The sequence below is a fragment of the Lutjanus erythropterus genome, chromosome 19 (assembly GCF_056507025.1).
Source record: "Lutjanus erythropterus isolate fLutEry1 chromosome 19, fLutEry1.hap2, whole genome shotgun sequence".
NCBI classification, from domain to species: Eukaryota; Metazoa; Chordata; class Actinopteri; order Lutjaniformes; family Lutjanidae; genus Lutjanus; species Lutjanus erythropterus.
The window spans coordinates 29,542,175-29,561,071 of NC_139335.1; the positions used below are offsets into that span (position 1 = coordinate 29,542,175).

General features: G+C 39.3%; 1 protein-coding gene across 3 annotated transcripts in view; it reads right to left on the reverse strand.

Moving 5' to 3' along the window:
- Window positions 1-18,897, reverse strand: part of septin12 (septin 12) — an 89,284-nt gene that overhangs the window by 19,803 nt on the left and 50,584 nt on the right. Inside the window, exons 1-2 of one of the 3 annotated variants that reach the window (XM_084743912.1) lie at window positions 18,599-18,682; window positions 879-1,289 (exon numbers count right to left, since the gene is read on the reverse strand). In XM_084743912.1, coding sequence (XP_084600038.1) covers window positions 879-1,251 — 373 coding nt within the window. In that variant the 5' untranslated portion in view covers window positions 1,252-1,289; window positions 18,599-18,682. Of the gene's footprint in view, window positions 1-878; window positions 1,290-11,947; window positions 12,173-18,598; window positions 18,683-18,897 lie in introns of those variants that run through there. The other 2 variants (XM_084743911.1, XM_084743910.1) reach the window with 2 other exon arrangements.

Here is an 18,897-nt window from a genome sequence, read left to right on the forward strand (position 1 = left end):
AGTTTGACACAGTACGTCAGCCCAGCACGGCAGGGATTTGTATCATTCACTGCCACAAATCTGCATTTATCACAATATCACGATGCACTGTTTTGTAGAATCGATACAGTATCACAAAACATAATATCGTGACACACAGTGTATTAAAATTTTCTTACACCTGTAGAAGGTATGTCTTTAACTGATGATGCGCTTATCTTTGTTATTTAAAAGCGTTTATTATGAGGCAGCGAAACCAGGAGATGTTGGGTTTTCTTCAGCAGTAACATGACTCCCGTCCAGCTAAAGATGAACGTGAAACAGTAACATAATGCAGAGACACTAAACTTCAAACCACAGAGATTCAGTTAGAAGCTACAGAAGTACCGAGAGCTGCACACCTCTTTGTCTAAATGCTCTCCTGCACAGACATTAGTTGAGTCTTGCACCACAAGCCTGCTTGGAGGCGAGTCGAGCATGCTTTGGCCACATTCTGGAGGGCGAGATGTGGACATCATACAGTACATCACCATTCCTTACACTGCAACGACTGTTCAGAAAGATTCTATTCAGATATTTTCCCCAAATGGCTCAGCCCTATTGACTATTTTCAACAGCATGCTGTAGTGTTTCCGGTTTTTCTTACTCCAGGAAGTCACTGGTTTATATTCTTTTCATAACACCTTAAAGATCAACTCAGAGACATGAGACTTGTCTGGTTGGTAATTCACCACACTCAGCACATGATCATCTCACAGTGTGCATTAATCGGAAAAATCAGTATTTCCACAATGACTGTGTAACTTTAAGAACAAAGCAGACAAAGTGTCTCACCCTGCTGTTACAAGGAAATTTAAAAAGCTCATCTGTAAATACAACAACAACTGTGTGAGACTCACCAACCACCATGATGTTGAACTCGAAGCCGGCCTTCATGGTCTTGCTCCTCATCTGGTCCAGCACCGCCTCGATGCCCACGTATCCAAACAGGTCCGTGCCCCGGATGTAGCTCACCTGCATGCCTGGCACGGACTGGCCCAGCTCCACCTTCACATCCGCCTCCACCAGCTCCATCTCTTTCTTCATCTCTCCTTCCTCCATTCCTTTCTCCTTTCCCTTCTCCTCCACCTCCGCACCAAGCCCCACACAGTTCTCCTCTTTCTCCGTCGTGGAGTTCTGGGCGTCCGTGCCGCACGGTTGTCCCTGGCTCTTGCCCTCATCTCCTAGCTCTTGTCCCATGATGTCTCGCTCCTTCTCCTGTCTCTCCTCCATCGGGGTGAGCGGCTCCGTCTCCAGCTCTCCAGCAGTTTCTGTAGCAACAATCAGAATTTTACAGTTAATGGACTATGGAACAAAGAAACTCTGTCTATGACCCTGTTTGACATTTACTGGATGTCAGTGGTGCATTAATGTGATTATTGTCACAGCCCAAGTTGATGTGTCACTAAACAGTGTCGCTGTGAACCGACAAGGTGATCATTGTGTTGTTCGTCAAAACACACAGGCAGGTGGTTCCAACATGTAGCTGCTGGTCAATGTTTCTGTCCAATGAGCTCAAAGCGGACTTTGTGCCAGGTTTGTACACGTTTCATTACAAAGGGGAGTAACATAAGCTGGGGATAGATGCGATAATGAGAGGTAATTTGCTGATTTAAAATACACTCTAAGCAATTTATGAAATAACTTTGTTGAAGGATGAAAAATAAACAGTTTTGAATAAGGTGAACAATTTAAAGTGACAAAAAAAAATTACGACTAAAACATCGATGAAAACTATGCCTAAAATTCCAGTTGCACTGATTAAATCTTAACTAAAACAAAACAAAAACCCATAACTAAATTTAAAATTCTTGTCAAAATTCACACAATTCATGACAAGAAACTATATTTGGTTCACAGGCATGTTCACACTCGAGCACACACACTTTTTAGGACTTAGCCGGCGTAGCTGAAACTAAAGTCTATCCCTTCTCTGATCTATTTGAGTGAGTGTGTGTGTGTGTGTGTGTGTGTGTAGTCTGGTCTGTGCTCTAAGAGGATTGGATGGCGGTGACAATCCCCCTGAGAACTTGGAACTGTGCGTGCGCGTGTGCGTGCTGTATGACCTTACAAATACTCTCAAATACAATGATGCCTGCACAGTCGTCTGACAGCAGCACGACCGAAGCACGTTTGTGTGTTTCTGCATGACTCAACAAACTGCACCACTTTACTAAGCCTTACTCTCACAACACACACACGCACGCACGCGCACACACACACACACACACACACAGTAGGGGCTGCTGGTTAGTGTTAGTCCACATAATTTAATCAGCTATAAATATCCAACTGTACAACCATCGGAACAGAACTAATCCTCATGAGTCAGGACAGAGGAGGACAGTGTGAGGGACAGGGACGAGTCTGAGTGTTTTAGACATCATTATATTTCACACTCCACTGAACTCTACTTTACTGAAGCAGCAGCCCCTTTACTCATAATAAAAAAATATGAATGAAGCACAGATGGAAAAGTAAATAATCAGGTTTAACCACAGATGGCACATCTGAACACACACTGGTTACACATTAAGAACATATTCGTTCAGTAAAAGTCAGAGTACAGGCTCTGAAATGTACTCAAAGCGTAAAATAAAAAAAGTAATTTTCTGAAGGACATTTCTACTGACTGTTACAGTACAAAGCTAACTATTCTATCTTTTAAGTTGTTTTCATCTTGTTATGTCTTGTTATATCATGTTACATTGTCTTCTTATATTTTTCTGTTATTTTATCTTGTTATGTCTTTTATGTCATTTTCATATTGCTGCATTAATTTTTGTCTTCTTACAACCTGCTATGTCTTGTTATATCTTGTTACGTTGTTTTTGTCTTTCGTCTTATTTCGTCATTATTATTTTGATATATTAAGTCATTTTTTGAGAAGTTAAGTCATTATTTACAGAACTTTTCTCATTTTTTTTTAGATACTAACTCAACAGCAATTGTAACTTTAAAAAAAAAAAAATTTCCTTAATATCTCACAGATGACTTGAAATACACTTAGCATCTTTTGATATGAGAAACATATATATGTGCACTAATTGGTAATGCAACTGATAAATTTTTAACTAATAAGAAAAAGACTGTAATATTACATTACATGCAAGAAGTCAGAGTGTTACCACTGCCCCCTTGGTGGGGGAATTGTTATAGTTGTTACATAATACCCCACTGTATCTCTAATAAAAGCACACCTCAAAGTAATTACTGCTATAGCATCTAATAATGTTAGTCAGGTTTTTTTTGTATGTGGTTTAGGTTCTTTTAGATGTCAGTCATCGTCTGCATTCAAAGCAAAAGTCTATTTTGCAGAAGAAAAGGCTACTATTCTAAGATACATGTGGTGCCATATGTAATAAGAGTAAGAGCAATAGTATCAAGTCAGGTAACAGACGGACACACACACGTTCAGGCAGAGTTTGTGGTGACTAGAGATGCATGTGAAAAGCAAACAGTGTGTCCAACTGCAGGAGAAAGACTGTTAGAACCCCGACAGGCAGCGTTTACTCAGGAGGGCAAAAAAGACAAATGAAAAGCTAGAACGAGAAAGTCAGGAGGAGAGACCATCTATCTTTTCTCCGTTTTAAAACAGATAAAATACACACAAACTGTATAGCAGTAATGTATTAGTACTGCAGGCTTTATCACAAACATGTAAAAAATTGTAATGTTGTGGGTAATTCCAAGGATTGTGTACGAGAGTCCTTCTCTGACCAGTAAGTAAATTTCACTTTTATCATCTACTTTCAATAATAGTTTGATTAAAAAGAATAAAAGAATATGAGTGAAATAATATCTAGAGTGAAAAACACTTTTTAGTGATGAAAATGTTCTTTATCAACAACCAGCAATATACACTTCGAAGTATTCATCTTTAATCACGACTGCATAAATAAGCAAAGCCGTCCTTCTGTGGTACAGAATAAAAATATGAAAACAGAATAAAAAGAAATATAAGATAGGACAGGAAGTAAATTTAGGATCCAGCGCACCTGCCCCAGCTAAAGTTCAAGCCACAAGATATTTTCGGTTCACTGACAGCGACTGCCACATATCTAATGTTTCTTCCTTTGCCCCATGAACTCAGGCCGATAATGACTCGAAGTACACAATATCTTTGTTTGAATGTCTGTTATTAGTTTCTGCTAATCAAACACATCTGTAGCTGTAAGGTGAATAGAGTTTATGTGGTCTTGACTGCATAGTTGTTAAATTTAATACTTTATAATATATATACTTAATTCGTTTAATTATTCTTATTTAATCTTTATTTTATCTGTATTCTAATTATCACTCTACCTGTACTTTATTTGAGCTGCTGTAACACCTGAATTTACCCAATAAAAATGATCTTATCTTAAATGAAAATTGCAAACATAAAAATATTTAACTTGAACAGAGCTTTACCCACAAAACATACAAGGCTCTCCTGCAGTATCTGAAGGGAACTCAAGAGAATATCCTCAAATCTAAACTGCTGATGTGTTTTCTCTGACCAGTTCTCTGCCACAAATCTCATACATCTAATTTTGCTTTCTGAATAAATGCTGCTGACCTCATTCCTCGGAGGAATGTGTGTGTGTGTGTGTGTGTGTGTGTGTGTGTGTATGTGCTAATTGTTCACAAGTGAAACTTCAGTTCTCCTGTTTTAGTGGCTGGTGACTTGCATATCTTCTAAATAGAGCAGAGAGACGGGAGCACGACCCGCAACGAAGTCCACTGCTGGGATCAAACTGGGAACATTGCGGCTAAGTGCTAAGTGCCTTAAACAATCAGCCATCAGGACAGCCACACTAAATAAAGCCTCATTCACGCACGCAGCCGTTCTCAAAAATGTTCCGGCATTTTCCCTGGAAGGGTTTATGTATGAATGAGAATCAATTTTCTGGGGAGTCTGCACTGGCAATTTCCCACCTCAAGACCAACTGGGAATATGCCGGGAAGGCTGTGTTAAGAACGAAAGCAGGAACATTACCAGAGCCGATCAACCAGATTCAGATTTTATTCACTCTAGACTACACACTGTGAAATGGACTACAAACACAACCCAAAGCAAACTAAGTCATGTAAGTAGGCAGGTAATTTCTCAAAAAGGCACCTGATTTACCTACGACCCTTGATTCATCTGTCTGCAGTTATAACAGAGACGAGATGAGTAACAAAGTATTTTAGCAGGTACTTCCTTCTGTTGTATTTTTATATTCAAATAAAACATGATATTCATCACCCAGCAATTAATCATTACAGAACGTACAAAACCTTTATCTATTTCCAGACCTATGTATCTTCCTGTTATCTTTGGGATTCTACTGTCGGACACTCGAAAGACAACAAGCACTTCTGATGAGGTACACTGGCGCCTCAAGTCTTATTCCATGCACATGGTAAAAATGAAAAAGTTGAGAAACCTCAAAATATCAAGGCAACGGACTGCAGTAGATTTTTGAGTCTGGAGTCCAACTCAAATTTTTAAGTTCGAAAAAGTTTTACCAACTACTGATCTTTTGTTGAGATAATTTACTTTTCTTCTTTTGATAAACTTAAAGCTTTGAATTTTAGGAACTCAAAACATTGTATTTAAAAAAATATTGAGTAACTTCATTGTAGTGAAAGTAGCTGTTAAAATTGAAATATCTTCAGTTAAAACTGTTTACGTTTTCAGCCACAAAAAAAAAGACAAATCAGGTTTGCAGCTCAGCTGACCACTTTTTGATTTTTTGTGTTTCTAAAACTCAAAGATTCAAGTTTATCTAAAGAGGAAAAGTCAACTAAACATCAATTAAAGATGTTAGGTCGGCAAAAGTTTAAGTTTAAATCAAACCTTAAGAGTTTGAGTTGGATCCAAAATTCAAAAATCTACTGCAGTCTGTTGCTTTATAATTTTAAGTCATCTCAACATTTTTTTACAGTGCATATGAATTACAACATTTTTGCACAAAACCATGCAGAACCATACTGAAAAACAGTGTATGTTTAAAAAAAATCCCATGATTGCAGAGGGTGAAAATGCAACATCACAGCACAACATGTTTTAACCTGCAGTTCTCAGTGTTTTCCCAACATCATCCTCCAACACTTAGTAACAATTCCATGACAAAGATCACATGATGACAAAGAATCAGTTCACTTACAGGATCAAGCAATAACAGCCTCGCCCCCCCCACCCCCACCCCCGTGTTCTTTAGAGGTGTTAATGCTCTCATGAATATCAACATATTGACCTGGGGGTTGGTTAGATAGGGGGAGGCCATCAGCCATCACATGCTGAAACATTTGGGCTGCGACAGTGATTGTTGTCTCTAAGTTAATGACAAAATGTTTGCATTAACCAAATGGTGTAAAGGCACAATGATATGCCACTCATCACACCACAATTGGGTGGGATCTGTCACCCAGGGTGATTATGATTAATATTTTAACTATTGACTTTACAGTTTTACCAGAGAAAAGTTTTTACTTGACTGCTATATTCATGTATTCATGAGCATTGCTGATCCAAATGAGGCTTTGATCAGACTCCCTGAAAAGAACAGGAGTGTTTGGGAAACCTTGAGACGACTCTGGTTGCTGCGTGTCGCACAAGTGACAATTCTAGTGAGGATTCTCTCTGACCAAACAGTGATCTCCAGTGTTTTCACTCAAACTTTTTGTTAGCTTGTTTGGAACCTTGATGGAAGTAGAACAAAAGAAAAAAGTACCAGGTACTATCTAAAAGTTCTGTCAAACGGAAAACCCAAAAAAAGAACAAGGAAGCTGAGTCAAGATGAGCCATACCACGCAGCGGAAATGAGACAAATGACCGACCACTACAGCTTAGGTGTGAACTCAAACTACGCCAACCTTATTCCCTCAAGACTTTTTCAACAAGTCCTACTCAGCTTGACCTGATGCTCAGCCTGAACTTGTGATGAGTCACAATTAACACTAGTATCTGTGTAGTTCCAAGGCAGTGGCACATTTAATAAAAAAGATAGAGATTAGGAGTTAGATTAAGACAAGGGTTTGTGGTTTTGATAAAATCTGAAGTGAACAGATTTAATTGACAGAGTCTTGTCAGTGACGATACCAGCTTAGGTGTGAACCCAAACTACCACAACTCAAGGCCGCGAGTGGCATCACTACTGTCAAGCTTAAAATTCATGCTTAAAAAGGCAAAGGTCAAGAAAAAGGAGATAATTGTGCACTCAAGGAAAGGGACAAAGGTAGTGACCAAGGTGATACCAAAAAAATGCCAGGTACCACGTACTATCCACTACTTTTGACAACAGAAAATCACAAAAGAACTGTTCCAAGCATGCTAAGCCGAGCCGTACCATGCAGTGGAAATGAGGCAAATGACCAACCATGACAGCTAAGATGTGAACTCAAACTACACCGACTGAATTCCCCCAAGGTTTTTAAGTACTATTCAGCTTGACCTGATGCTCACCCTGAACATGCCTACACGTGTTGAGTCATGATTAAAAACAGTATCTGTGGTGGAGCATTTAACCAAAAAGCCAAAGAGATCAGAGTTTGGGATGAGGATAATGTCTGAAGTGGACAGATTTAATGACAGTCCTTTCTGCTTAGGTGTGAACTTAAGCTACCACAACTCAAGGCCCCGAGCTGTATTATTCCTGTTGAGCTTAAAATTCATGCTTGGGATAAACATTTTGTTCAATGTGTTACCCAACAAGGCAAAGGTCAAGAAAAGGAGATAATGGTGCACACTTTCATATAGTCAACCCTTCAAGGAATTCAGGAGGTGAACTTGAGAAACATGACAAAAGTAGTGACCAAGGTGATACCAAAGAAAGTACTAGATGCCACATAGTATCCAATACTTTTGACAACAGAAAATCACAACACTGTTCCAAGCAAGTCAAGTCAAGTCAAGCCGTACCATGCAGTGGAAATGGCAGCTCAGGTGTGAACTGAAACTACGCCAACTGAATTTCTCCCAAGACTTTTTAGTCCTATTCAGCTTGACCTGAAACCTTGAGAAACCTTGAGAGTTTGGGATGAGGCTAAAGTCTGAAGTAGACAGGTTTAACGACAGAGAACTTGTCTGAACAGCCAAGTACTTCACTGGCAGAAGCTTCCTCTTACTCATTTTGCAGTGAACCTGCTCAAGTATGAAGCATGGATCTACATGTCCACAGGTACTGAGTGTAGGCTGAAGTAGCGGGAGTCTCTGGCCTCTCAGAAATCTGCAGATCTGTGTGGGTGTGTTGTGTTGATACATAACTGTTACAACCAAACAGTTTTTATCTGTCTTAGCCACCGGATCGCATCAAAACGAGTATGATTGCCTCTCGCCCAGTTGTCGCTTTCTTCACATCAGATGACATTTGCACAAAGTTAAGCTTTTCTCAACTTTAGCCTGCACAGCCCATTATGAGGGCTTTTCCGCTGGCACTTTTGGCTGTGCTGAGTCAAACCATGCCATACTGATTTGCATTTACATTACCACTTTTAGCTCGCTGAGTTGTGCCAAGTCACCCTTGAGATGAACCATCTCTGAAGTGGGGCCATAGCAAGCCCAACCTGCCTCCAACTGACCACGGCGCACCTGACCACCCTGCTGTATTTTACTGTCATGTTCACTTTCAGCCATACAGAAGTCCTGTCAAGTTAATGCTGACGAAAACCAAAAAATTTCTTGGTTTTGCTGTTTCATGATAAACATCTTTCATTGTGAAGGCTTTATAGGAAATTCAGTGTTTACTTGCTGTTTTACAGCTGCGCAACTGAAGCTAAACTGCTCGTTTTCAGTTAAAAGACACACCTTTAAGCGAGTAGTCCCGAAATGCAAATCCCTGCCTGATTCAAGAGTCAAGCCAAGCCAGCACGTGCATGAAAAAGAGGTATTGTATAGAGTCCACTGCTTCATCTGAACCCAACTGTACCACCAATCTGCAAAACTGTACAACAGTCTAATATCATTTCTAAGCAGTTGCTGCTATAATTCAGAAATATACCAGGGTTTGTCTACAGCAGACTTCCTCTTGCACATGAGTAGGAAGGAACCACACACAGTTTTCCACTGTAAGGACTGCACAGCACAAACTGTCATCATCCCACTGACTTCAAAAAGTCTGCAACTTCTGATTACTACAAACACAATCTCAACACAAAACTAATCGTAATGATAGAAGAAGAGCATTGGCTGGGACTCATGTCATTATTGTACAGACTCTTGTAGAGATGATAACATGCAAGTCACAGAAATATAGTGTACACTGACCTCTCTCAGGGTGCAACTACTTCCAGACAATGACAGTAACTGGTAACTCACTATATCAGTTAAAGGAAGTGGATTTGTTGAACAACCTGCTGAGTTTTCTCTCGGTTTGACACTTGATTATATTTATTCTATTTTAATATTAGTTTGAGATACTTTGCAAATAAATAGCTGGGACGTGGGAAGACAGGGACATTCCAACTAAGTGTGACAAAGAGGCATCGAGTACAAGCGGCCAAATGATCAGACAAGTTGTAAACAACCAAAGCTTTTATCCAGATTAACTACACCACTACATCAAAACAGTGTACCAGCTTCACCCAGTAGCTCATAGTTGAAGCAGGAAGTTGGTCTGTAATGGGTCATAATTTTGCTATTTTGCTCTCAAATAGGTTGGGCTGACCAGAAGGTTTGTTTCCAGCATGTCAGATCATCTGACTGCTCTTGTTTGTTGACCCATCTAATAACTAAGTTGTTGTGTTATCATAGAGCATGTGTTTATATGCAAATGAATCACCTGGATTTGATCTTATTTAGGATATGATGTTTACATTGAACATGAGAAACCTGGCTTCATATCTCTGTATACATGATTCGGACAATATCCAGGCTTCCTGATCATCTGTTTGCAGTTGTATTTTGATCTCTCATCATCTCAACCTCTCTGTACCGCAGTATCCTGGTGTCTGTCAGAATACAGACAAGGCCTTCAGGGGTACATTTAGTCCTTTTGGGGTAAACACTGGCATAGGGGGCTTCCAAACCTTTGTTCTCTCCCTTTTGCAATCTGTGAATAAATAATATGCCATAAAAATATGTCAGTGAATACTTCTGTATCTCTTGGCAGACAGCAACAGGGTGAACAGTCTGTGTCTGGGGTGGGTATGGTCTTTTAGTATCCTTCTGCTTCATCCTTTTTTCAGCACCACTGAGGGAGCTTTTCTCCATTTTTCAACAGTCTGTACACCACACCAAGCTGTTTGCTTACACAAGTTGACTAATGTCTTCCAGAACTTCCACAGATTTGCAGTAAGATCATTGAACAGTCCAAGTTAGTCAGGAGGCCCTGAGACACTCATGAATTATGCATTCTGATGCCATTTTAGCATATGGATTTTTAATGACACAGTTAATTATCAAAAGATCTAAAAAACTTTAACCATAAGAAACCTGGGGCCCAAGACAATTGCTGATCTTCACCTAATGGTAAGCCCCCCCTCTTATCCAGGTTTCTGAAACCAGGGTATGACAATTACATATGCAAAACATAACTAGGATACTTCAAAAACCCAATCACAACCAGGATATACATGTGTGCATGTGAACACACTGATGGTTACATACTGGAACCAATGAAAATAAAAGCCAAGTTTTAATAAATCAGAATTATCATGGACCAATGCAAAATCACACACAAAAATGATTATATATTAATCTTATAGATTAATAAGAAGCATCAACTGGTGTCACATCAATTGGTGCAACTGAAAATAAAAAATGTTAAAATATGAAAAATCTACAACTTTTTACAATCAATTATTCAGAGACATTTTGAAGCTAAAAGGATATGTGGCTTTTTCATCATCTTTACATGATAGTTGCCTGTTTGTCAGACAAAACAAGTGATTTTATCTGACTCTGATCACTTTGGGCTCAAGGACAAAGGGCATCATTTTTCACAGTTTTCTGATGTTTTATAGACCACATGATTACTTGATTAATTAAGACAAAAATCAAAAAATTTGAGCTGCAATACAGGGTCTAAAATATGGATGATAATGGTTAATCAATGACTGATTAATTGGTAGTTAAGTTTGATAGATTACATAAAATTTAATTGATCTACTATCAAATAGATCTAAGATCTAAAATATTAATAAATATGTTTATGAGCATGCTCCTCATCTTATCTGATATGCAAGTACATGTATTTAATATGTAGACCTTTATGTCTTTATATGTTTCATGATTATGTCAGAGAATATGCAGTATGTTTCTGTGGAAATAAAGCTTTGATTGAGGGGGAAAAGCGCATTTGGTTTTGTTTGGAATCAGCAACATTTTTATGATTTTTAAAATAATTAATCGATTAATTGGTCCTTAATTTTCTCCAATGACAGATTAAGGAAAGTGCTCACAAGTTGCAACCTGAGTCTGTAACAAACAAACATGTCTTCTTACTTCTGGAGAACAACATCTGCAGCACTTCAATATAATGCTGCTTTGTCATACATTTTTCCTTTTTTTAAAAAAATGTAACTTCTACATTTTAGATATTAAACTTGGCCATAATGCAATTTTGACAATATTTTTGTTTGTTAGTTTTTATTGTGCAACCTGTCTGCAATAATGAAAATAATTACTGCAGCCTTGTCACATGTTTGATGTCACAAAGAGTGGCATGGATAAGTGAGTGAAGCATGTAATAAAAAATGTGCTTGGTAATCCAGAAGTTAGAGCACTTTCTGAGTCTTGAAAGCTTCAGTGCACTTCAGTTTCAGGCAACAGCACTGACTTTAAAGAATCTGTTTGATTCAACAGTTTGTAAGAAGCCAGCCAAGGCTGGTTTCTCCCCCCACACACCCCCGTCCAGACCGCCAAAGTGGACCAGTCCTGTCAGCTTTCATTGTTAGCCCAGGAGACTGAGCATACCCCACCGATAACCACGGGGGATCAGAGAAACAAAAAGTATCCTACCTTCTCTCATTCACAGAGGCCAGTTGTGTGACTGCGTGGTTGTCGATGCAGCTCTCTGAACAGATCAGGATGAACAAACTGTCTCTGCTTTCTACACTCCTCTTTTCTGCAAGGTCTGTCCGCCACTACAGTGATGGCCCTGCACTCTCTCTGGATCTGTTTCCCTCTCTGACCGCCTCTCTCTCCCCCTCTCTCCCCGGTGCTCCCTGATGTCAGGAGGAGTGTGAGTGGAGGAGAAAGGGGGAGAGACAAAAAAAAGAGGGAGGGAGGGGGACGTTGGTGGCTAAAAGCAGCTCCAGGATCCATTCACATGCAAATGGCCCAAGGAGCTTCCACTAATCCCTGAGAGGACAAGAACTGCGCCTCCCCTCTTCCTCCCCCATCCTCCTTCTCCTCCCCCGTCAGAATCATTTACCCTGTAGTGGCTGAGCTGTCAGTCAGTGTGGGATGGAGGTGCAGGCCTGCAGCCACTACACTGCACTTCAGAGTCCCTCTGACTGACCTATAAAACACTTGAGAAGACTCATCATAAGGCTGCTTCACACATTTTCACTTTCTTCTATCTCTTTGTCAGAGGTGGGAAGTAACTAAGTACAAATACTTTGATACTGTACTTTTCAGGCATCTGTACTTTACTTGGGTAATTATTTTTCAGACAACTTTCTACTTCTAGTCCCACCATTTTGACATAAATATCTGTACTTTTTATTCCTCACAGTTTCAAAACAGTTTTGTTACTTTAGTTTTAATAAATTTGAGGGGAATTATTGATTATTTTTATTTTGAATGATTATATGCCACCTTCCCAACATCAAGACCAAACACAGAAAAGACAATACAGATGTAACAAGATGAAAACATAAGATGAAAAATGCCATAAAAGACAAAGACAAAATGACACAACAAGACAAAAACACAATATCAGAAACTTAAAGCTAGGGAAGGCAACATTGTTTTGGTACTACTGACAAATAATTTCATAATAACCTTTCAGCATATTGTAAATCTGTTTGTTCAGCATATTGTAAAAACTTCTGCGCCTCCTCTTGGTTCTGTTTTCAGCATTTAGAGAATCTTTTGACTTCACCCTCAGTTGTGTTCATTCATGTCTGTCGTGAGCCTTTACCAGGGGCCGAGAGAACCCGGTGGAGCTGAGACACAGAGCCAACGGACAGCTGTGAGAGCCAGGGAGCTCTGCAGGAGAGGGCCGGTGGCAGACTGGAGCTTCTGGACAAATAAACACTGGAGTTGCTCTGATGCAGACTCTTTTATTGGTAGGAGGGGAGGTCAGAGTGTATGATTCAAACTTTTGAGATTAAAAAGTGCTTTAAGATTAAGAAATTTATTTTCACTTCTGCTTCTCAACCCTCTGCAGCAGCGACCCACGAAGAAATTGTGGACGCACCTATCAGCCAGAAAATAACTCAACATTTGTTTCTCAAAACTTCTAGTATTAAAAAGTGGATTATCTTCATATTTGCTTGTAAATCTGTATGTAGCAGCTACAACAAAGCAGTCGACCACACTGTTTAGAGGTAGATAATTAGACTCTCTCTCCATGTTGACTGCTGACTGGGGGACAAATGTAGTTTCTCTGCCCTGTCGCCGATTGTACTCTCACGTATCTGCTTTATTACACACAGCTGATGACCTTACTCGCGTCCTGGAGATGAGACTCAAAAATAAACCATTTATAGGCTTTCCATCCACTGCTACTTTAACAAGACAAAAACAACGAAACAAGTTGTAAAACAACATAACAAGACTAAAACACAACATAAAAGACTTAAGACCAAAACCATGTAACAAGAAGAGAAAGACATAACAAGACTAAATGACATAATGAGACAAAAACACAACATAAAAAACAAAAACGATGTAACATGACATAGCAAGATGAAAAAGTCATAACAAGAAACAAACGAAACAACGTAACAACTAAAAAAAAATGTTTTTATAAAATATTAGAGTATTATTGAAATGTTGTCACTTGTCTTTTGCACTGATTGTTATCATAAATAATGGATTGTTGATGCCACCTAATCAGTTTAATACAGGTGATGGAGAGTGCAGGAATTTCTGCTCAAAATAGATAAATAGAAACAGTTTGTGAGATCCTACAGCTAAATGACAATCTTCACCGCTGAAAAGACGTTTATAGTGACTGTAAGAACCTGTCACCTCTCACAGGACACTGTGCTTCATATCATCCTCAGAATCTGTAACTGGTCTTCATAATAATATCACTCTAAATTATACTAGTTTAATTCTTCTCACATGACATGACCACGCCCACCTCCCTGTCCCTAGTTTCACCTATTCTCATCTGGTCCATGTATGAAAGTGTCAGCGGTCAACAGCGGTGAGAGACAAACATTAAGGTCATGTGACATATTTTCTGCACCACTGAAGAGGTAATTGGTTTTGATGAGTGTCTGCAGAGTGTACACATGGCTGCTGCGTGGTTTCTGGTGTGAAGCTGAGGTTACTTTAATCTGATTGCACTGCAGCTACAATTTATCCCTCATTACTTCAGAACTCTGACAAGCTCATCAATAATACAATTAAAGTTGTGTTAAAAATGTACGATTTTCCAGCTGATGGGTGAGCATCTAAATCAGAGGGTTCGTCTATTGTTCCACTTTAAAAAGTCAGAAGACAGCAGGAGTTAGAGTATGTCATTACACAAAAGAAGAGGCAGAGACACAGAGAGAAATGTGACAGAGGTGAGGTGTAAGAGAAGAAAAATAGGGAAGTGCGACTGCATTATGAAAATTATTTCCGGGATTTTCACATCAGTTGCTGCAAAACTATCAAACACTCACGTTCACATTCAGGCAACAGTTTTCAAGTCAAGCTGACAGCTTGGTGTTGTAAGAGGAAGCACCTTATCTGATTTCCGATAAGTCTGCTGAACTGTGGATTAATGTCGTTCGTGGTGAATAAGTTTCTACATTATTCACACACGTTTAAAATGGCTTGATTCAATTTCTCTTTAATTTTGTCTCAAGTCAATGTGATTTTAAACTTGACAGACAGTAAACTGATTCATACAGTGTTTCCAGCTCATTTCACCACGCCCCTACAACACTGCAGCTGATTACTCAGTATTAGGTGTTCAGTGTGACTACAGACAGCATCATATCAGCTTTTTGCTTAACTTTGAGCTTAGTTTCTACAACACTGTTACTGGTGCCCTGTTTGTCAGAACATGAGCAGAATATCCTCCATTATATAACCTGACAGGACAAAGAACACCTTTTCCCAAGTCGAATTCAAACACTTTTTCAGCATGTTCAAGGTGCATTTTCAAGCCTTTCTAGCCACTTACAGTGGTGGTAAATGATGTATGTCTATAAATGCTACTTTATCATATTAAATTAGATCACTGTTAAAAAAAAAAGTTTTACCAACAACTAATCTCTTTTGAGATATTTCTGTCTTTAGATCAACCTGAATCTTGAACCCCACAAAAATGGGAAAAAAAAAAACCTGGAAAAAGGAAAACTAATTAACATTTTCAATTAAAACGATTCCATTTTCAGGCAATAATGTCAAGTAAGGGTCACAGCTTCTTTTTTGAGTTTGTAAAAACCATGCAAAGTATATAAAATTAGGTCACAGAATCATGAAAAAAATGTGGGGTGTGCCCGCTCTGCAGTTTCAGTGTCAAACACCACGGTGACCTGAAAAGAACCTGAATGCTTGGTTATACATGGATGCTCTGTCCGTTTTTCTTCTGTGTGTTGGTTCGTGGGGTTTATATTGTGTTGGGGGCCGTGGCTCCAGCATGTCACCAAGCCATGTTTCAGGTGCACCCAAAAAATCCTGAACGCAGAAATTGTGAAAAACAGTGTACCGGTCTAACTCAGTTTTCACTGTTTTAACATGTTTGCAGCAACTATGTTCTAACATGCATGATGTGTTTAGAACTCTTTCTTTCCTTTACAGGGACTTAATAATAATAAAACCTGTTCGACTGAACTACAGCAAACTAACCAAGACTCAGTCACCGGCAACGTGACATTTCAGCAGCACAGTTGATATGCTTACAGAGGTTTGCTCTTTTTCTACTTCAACTGTGACACAGAAGTCAAACTGAGCTGATGAAACATGAAACAGGAAGCTCAGCTTTCAGTGAAAAAAACAAAACAAAAAAACAGAGGCACTGTTAAAAGGTAAAAGGTCTGTCAGACATGACTTACAGAATATGCTAAGTGATATTCTATATTTTTCTTTATTCCCTTATTGTGAGAAAGCTCCATGTGCAGACCCAAACCAAAAATGGACCGATCCAACCAACAAATACTGGGTGTGTATCAAAGTCCTCTGAGCCACAGAGCTCTACTGTTATCCAGAAACTATTAAAAACCCATCAGTGAGCCACACTGTTGCACACAGAAATACTCACTACAGCAACAAATGTTTTTTTTTAAATCTATTTTTATCTAGTGTATCTTTTATTTCTCTAATCTACTTGGTTAGTTTAGTTACTTTATTTTTCACAGTTTACATCAGTATTTTCTTCTCATCTGGTACTACACTGGCCTGTGCACAAGGTGCTGTACAAATAAAGTTACCTGAAATTTTGATTAATCTGCTTTTGAAAACAGTCCCCAACAAATGTACTACTTACTGCTGTTAGAGTGACATTTGATTAAACGTACTGTGGCCAGCTGTTTTCGGAAATGACCAAGCCTTTTTTAAAAATTAAACTATACGGACTTGGAGTGCCACTGGCAGCGTAAATAAGTGTGTGGTTTTGAACTTTTCATGGGGTTTGTCGACCAGTATAAACATACTTAAGTCAATGCATTGTAGAATAATTCTGTTCAAAGTGCATGCAAGGGTTGAGCGATACTTGTAAGTTTTCCAACCCGTTAACAGGCGATATAATCGACCCCTCCTCCCACCTCCTCCTGTCCCCTCGAGTCTCAGCTGGCCGATGTGTGTGGGCGGTTAATTCACTACATAACATCCAATAAACAAAATAAACAAGACATTAAATATTGTCATGCCTTTTTAAACAGAAAAATACAACAGTACACCTTCTGAATTCAAGTTTCTCTCTTTTACCGAACTAAGACAAGTTTAACTGGCTTGTTAACCCCTCATAAAACACAAATGCGACATTCAAGCACGACAGAAAAACATATAAAACTCACCCAAACCATCTTTGTTAGTCTGTCCACTTTTCTGAAAACTCTGGTTTGGTTGAATTAAATCCTTAATTCACTGCATGAAAAGAGTGCAAAGAGTCTGACTCTGCAGGCTGTTTTCCTCTCTCACCCAGCTCAGTGCACTCGTCTCTGGCTGAGTGGGTGTGTACTGTGCTGCTGGATGTGAGTGCATTACAGGGCAGCAGCGGTCACTCTGCAGACAATCTTATTAGCAAAATAATATGACAAATATTTCCGCACGAATCGGCCAAAAAACCTCACTCCTGATGGATTCAGGCCATCGTGGACTGGAGAGATATTCATCCAATCACCCAGACCTCATGCATGTGTACATTATATATGTACATACTGGATGACCTGCATTTATATAGCACTTTTCTAGTCGTCTGACCATTTAAAACACTTACAACATGTATCACATTCACCCATTCACACACACATTCATACATGAATGACAGAGGCTGCTATGCAAGGTGCTTCTGCTCCCCAGAAACCAACCATTCACACACTCACACAACGAGGGCTATGGCAGTTTGGTAGTTCAGTATATCTTGTGCAAGGATACTTCGACATGCAGACTCGTGGGAGCTGGAGACCGAACCGTCAAAAAGCAGGCAACCCCACTCTGCACCCGACTACCCCAGTGGTTAGAGGACCAACTTACCCCCAAAGGGAATAAACTGTGCCTCAAATAAACACAGAAACAAAGGAAGTGAGTTGAGTTGAGAAAACGCAAATCAACTTCTTAAGTTTTGAAAGTGTTTTACCAACTACTGATCTTTTGTTGAGATAATTTACTTTTCTTCTTTAGTGTATATTGGCATATTTAATATATCAATTAAACCTATTTAATTTTTAGGCAATGAAAAAGACAAATCAGGTTTGCAGCTCACTGTGACTAATTTTTGATTCTGTTTTAGTTTATAAAACTCAAAGATTCAAGTTTATCTAAAGAAGAAAAGTAAATCATCTCAAGTAAAGATTACAGGTCAGCAAAACTTTTTACAGTTTATTTCAAAACTTAAGAGTTTGAGTTGGGCTCAAAACTTTTTAAGTCATCCCAACTATGCAAAACAAAACTAGAGCAAGTACCATGTTCCAATCAGCAGCCCAGCCCAACAATCAAACCATAATTAATATGTTACTATTGGTCTTAATTATGCAACGCATTAAAAAGTCCTGTCTGTTCCGTCACACATCCACTCCATGTATTTCCACTTGTGTTTGCAGTAGTTACAGTGTTCCTCTGCTCTCTGTTCCCTGTACTGAGATGCAAACACACTCACAGCTGACAATCATGCAAACTAGTTTTCACATGTTCAGATCTGTTGCCAACTTTGCAACACTTTCACCAGCACAGAACGACAAGTGCCAAACATTGAAACCTGAGAAGAATCGGCCTGATGACCACAGGGGGCCGTAGTCCAGTTAAAAGAGCTGTTTAAACAGGAAGGAAAGAGCTGTTCTTTACCTGGTGGAGACACAGCAGTCAGCAGAGACACACATGTCCAACTGGGCAGGATGTCATATCACTGCCTGTGTGTGTGGAGGGGCGTGGCACTATGAGTGTGTGTGTGTGTGTCAGAGGATGATGCATTTCCTGGCATGTGGGGGAAACCGTTTCCTGGTTAGATCTTCTGCTGGCTGTATTGCTCAACAACAACATACTGTTTGATGACACTTATGTTACATGTAAATATATCAGCATACGTTTTTAATCTGCACAGCCTGTACCGCTGTTTCCATGCAGAAGATATGAACACCAAAGTT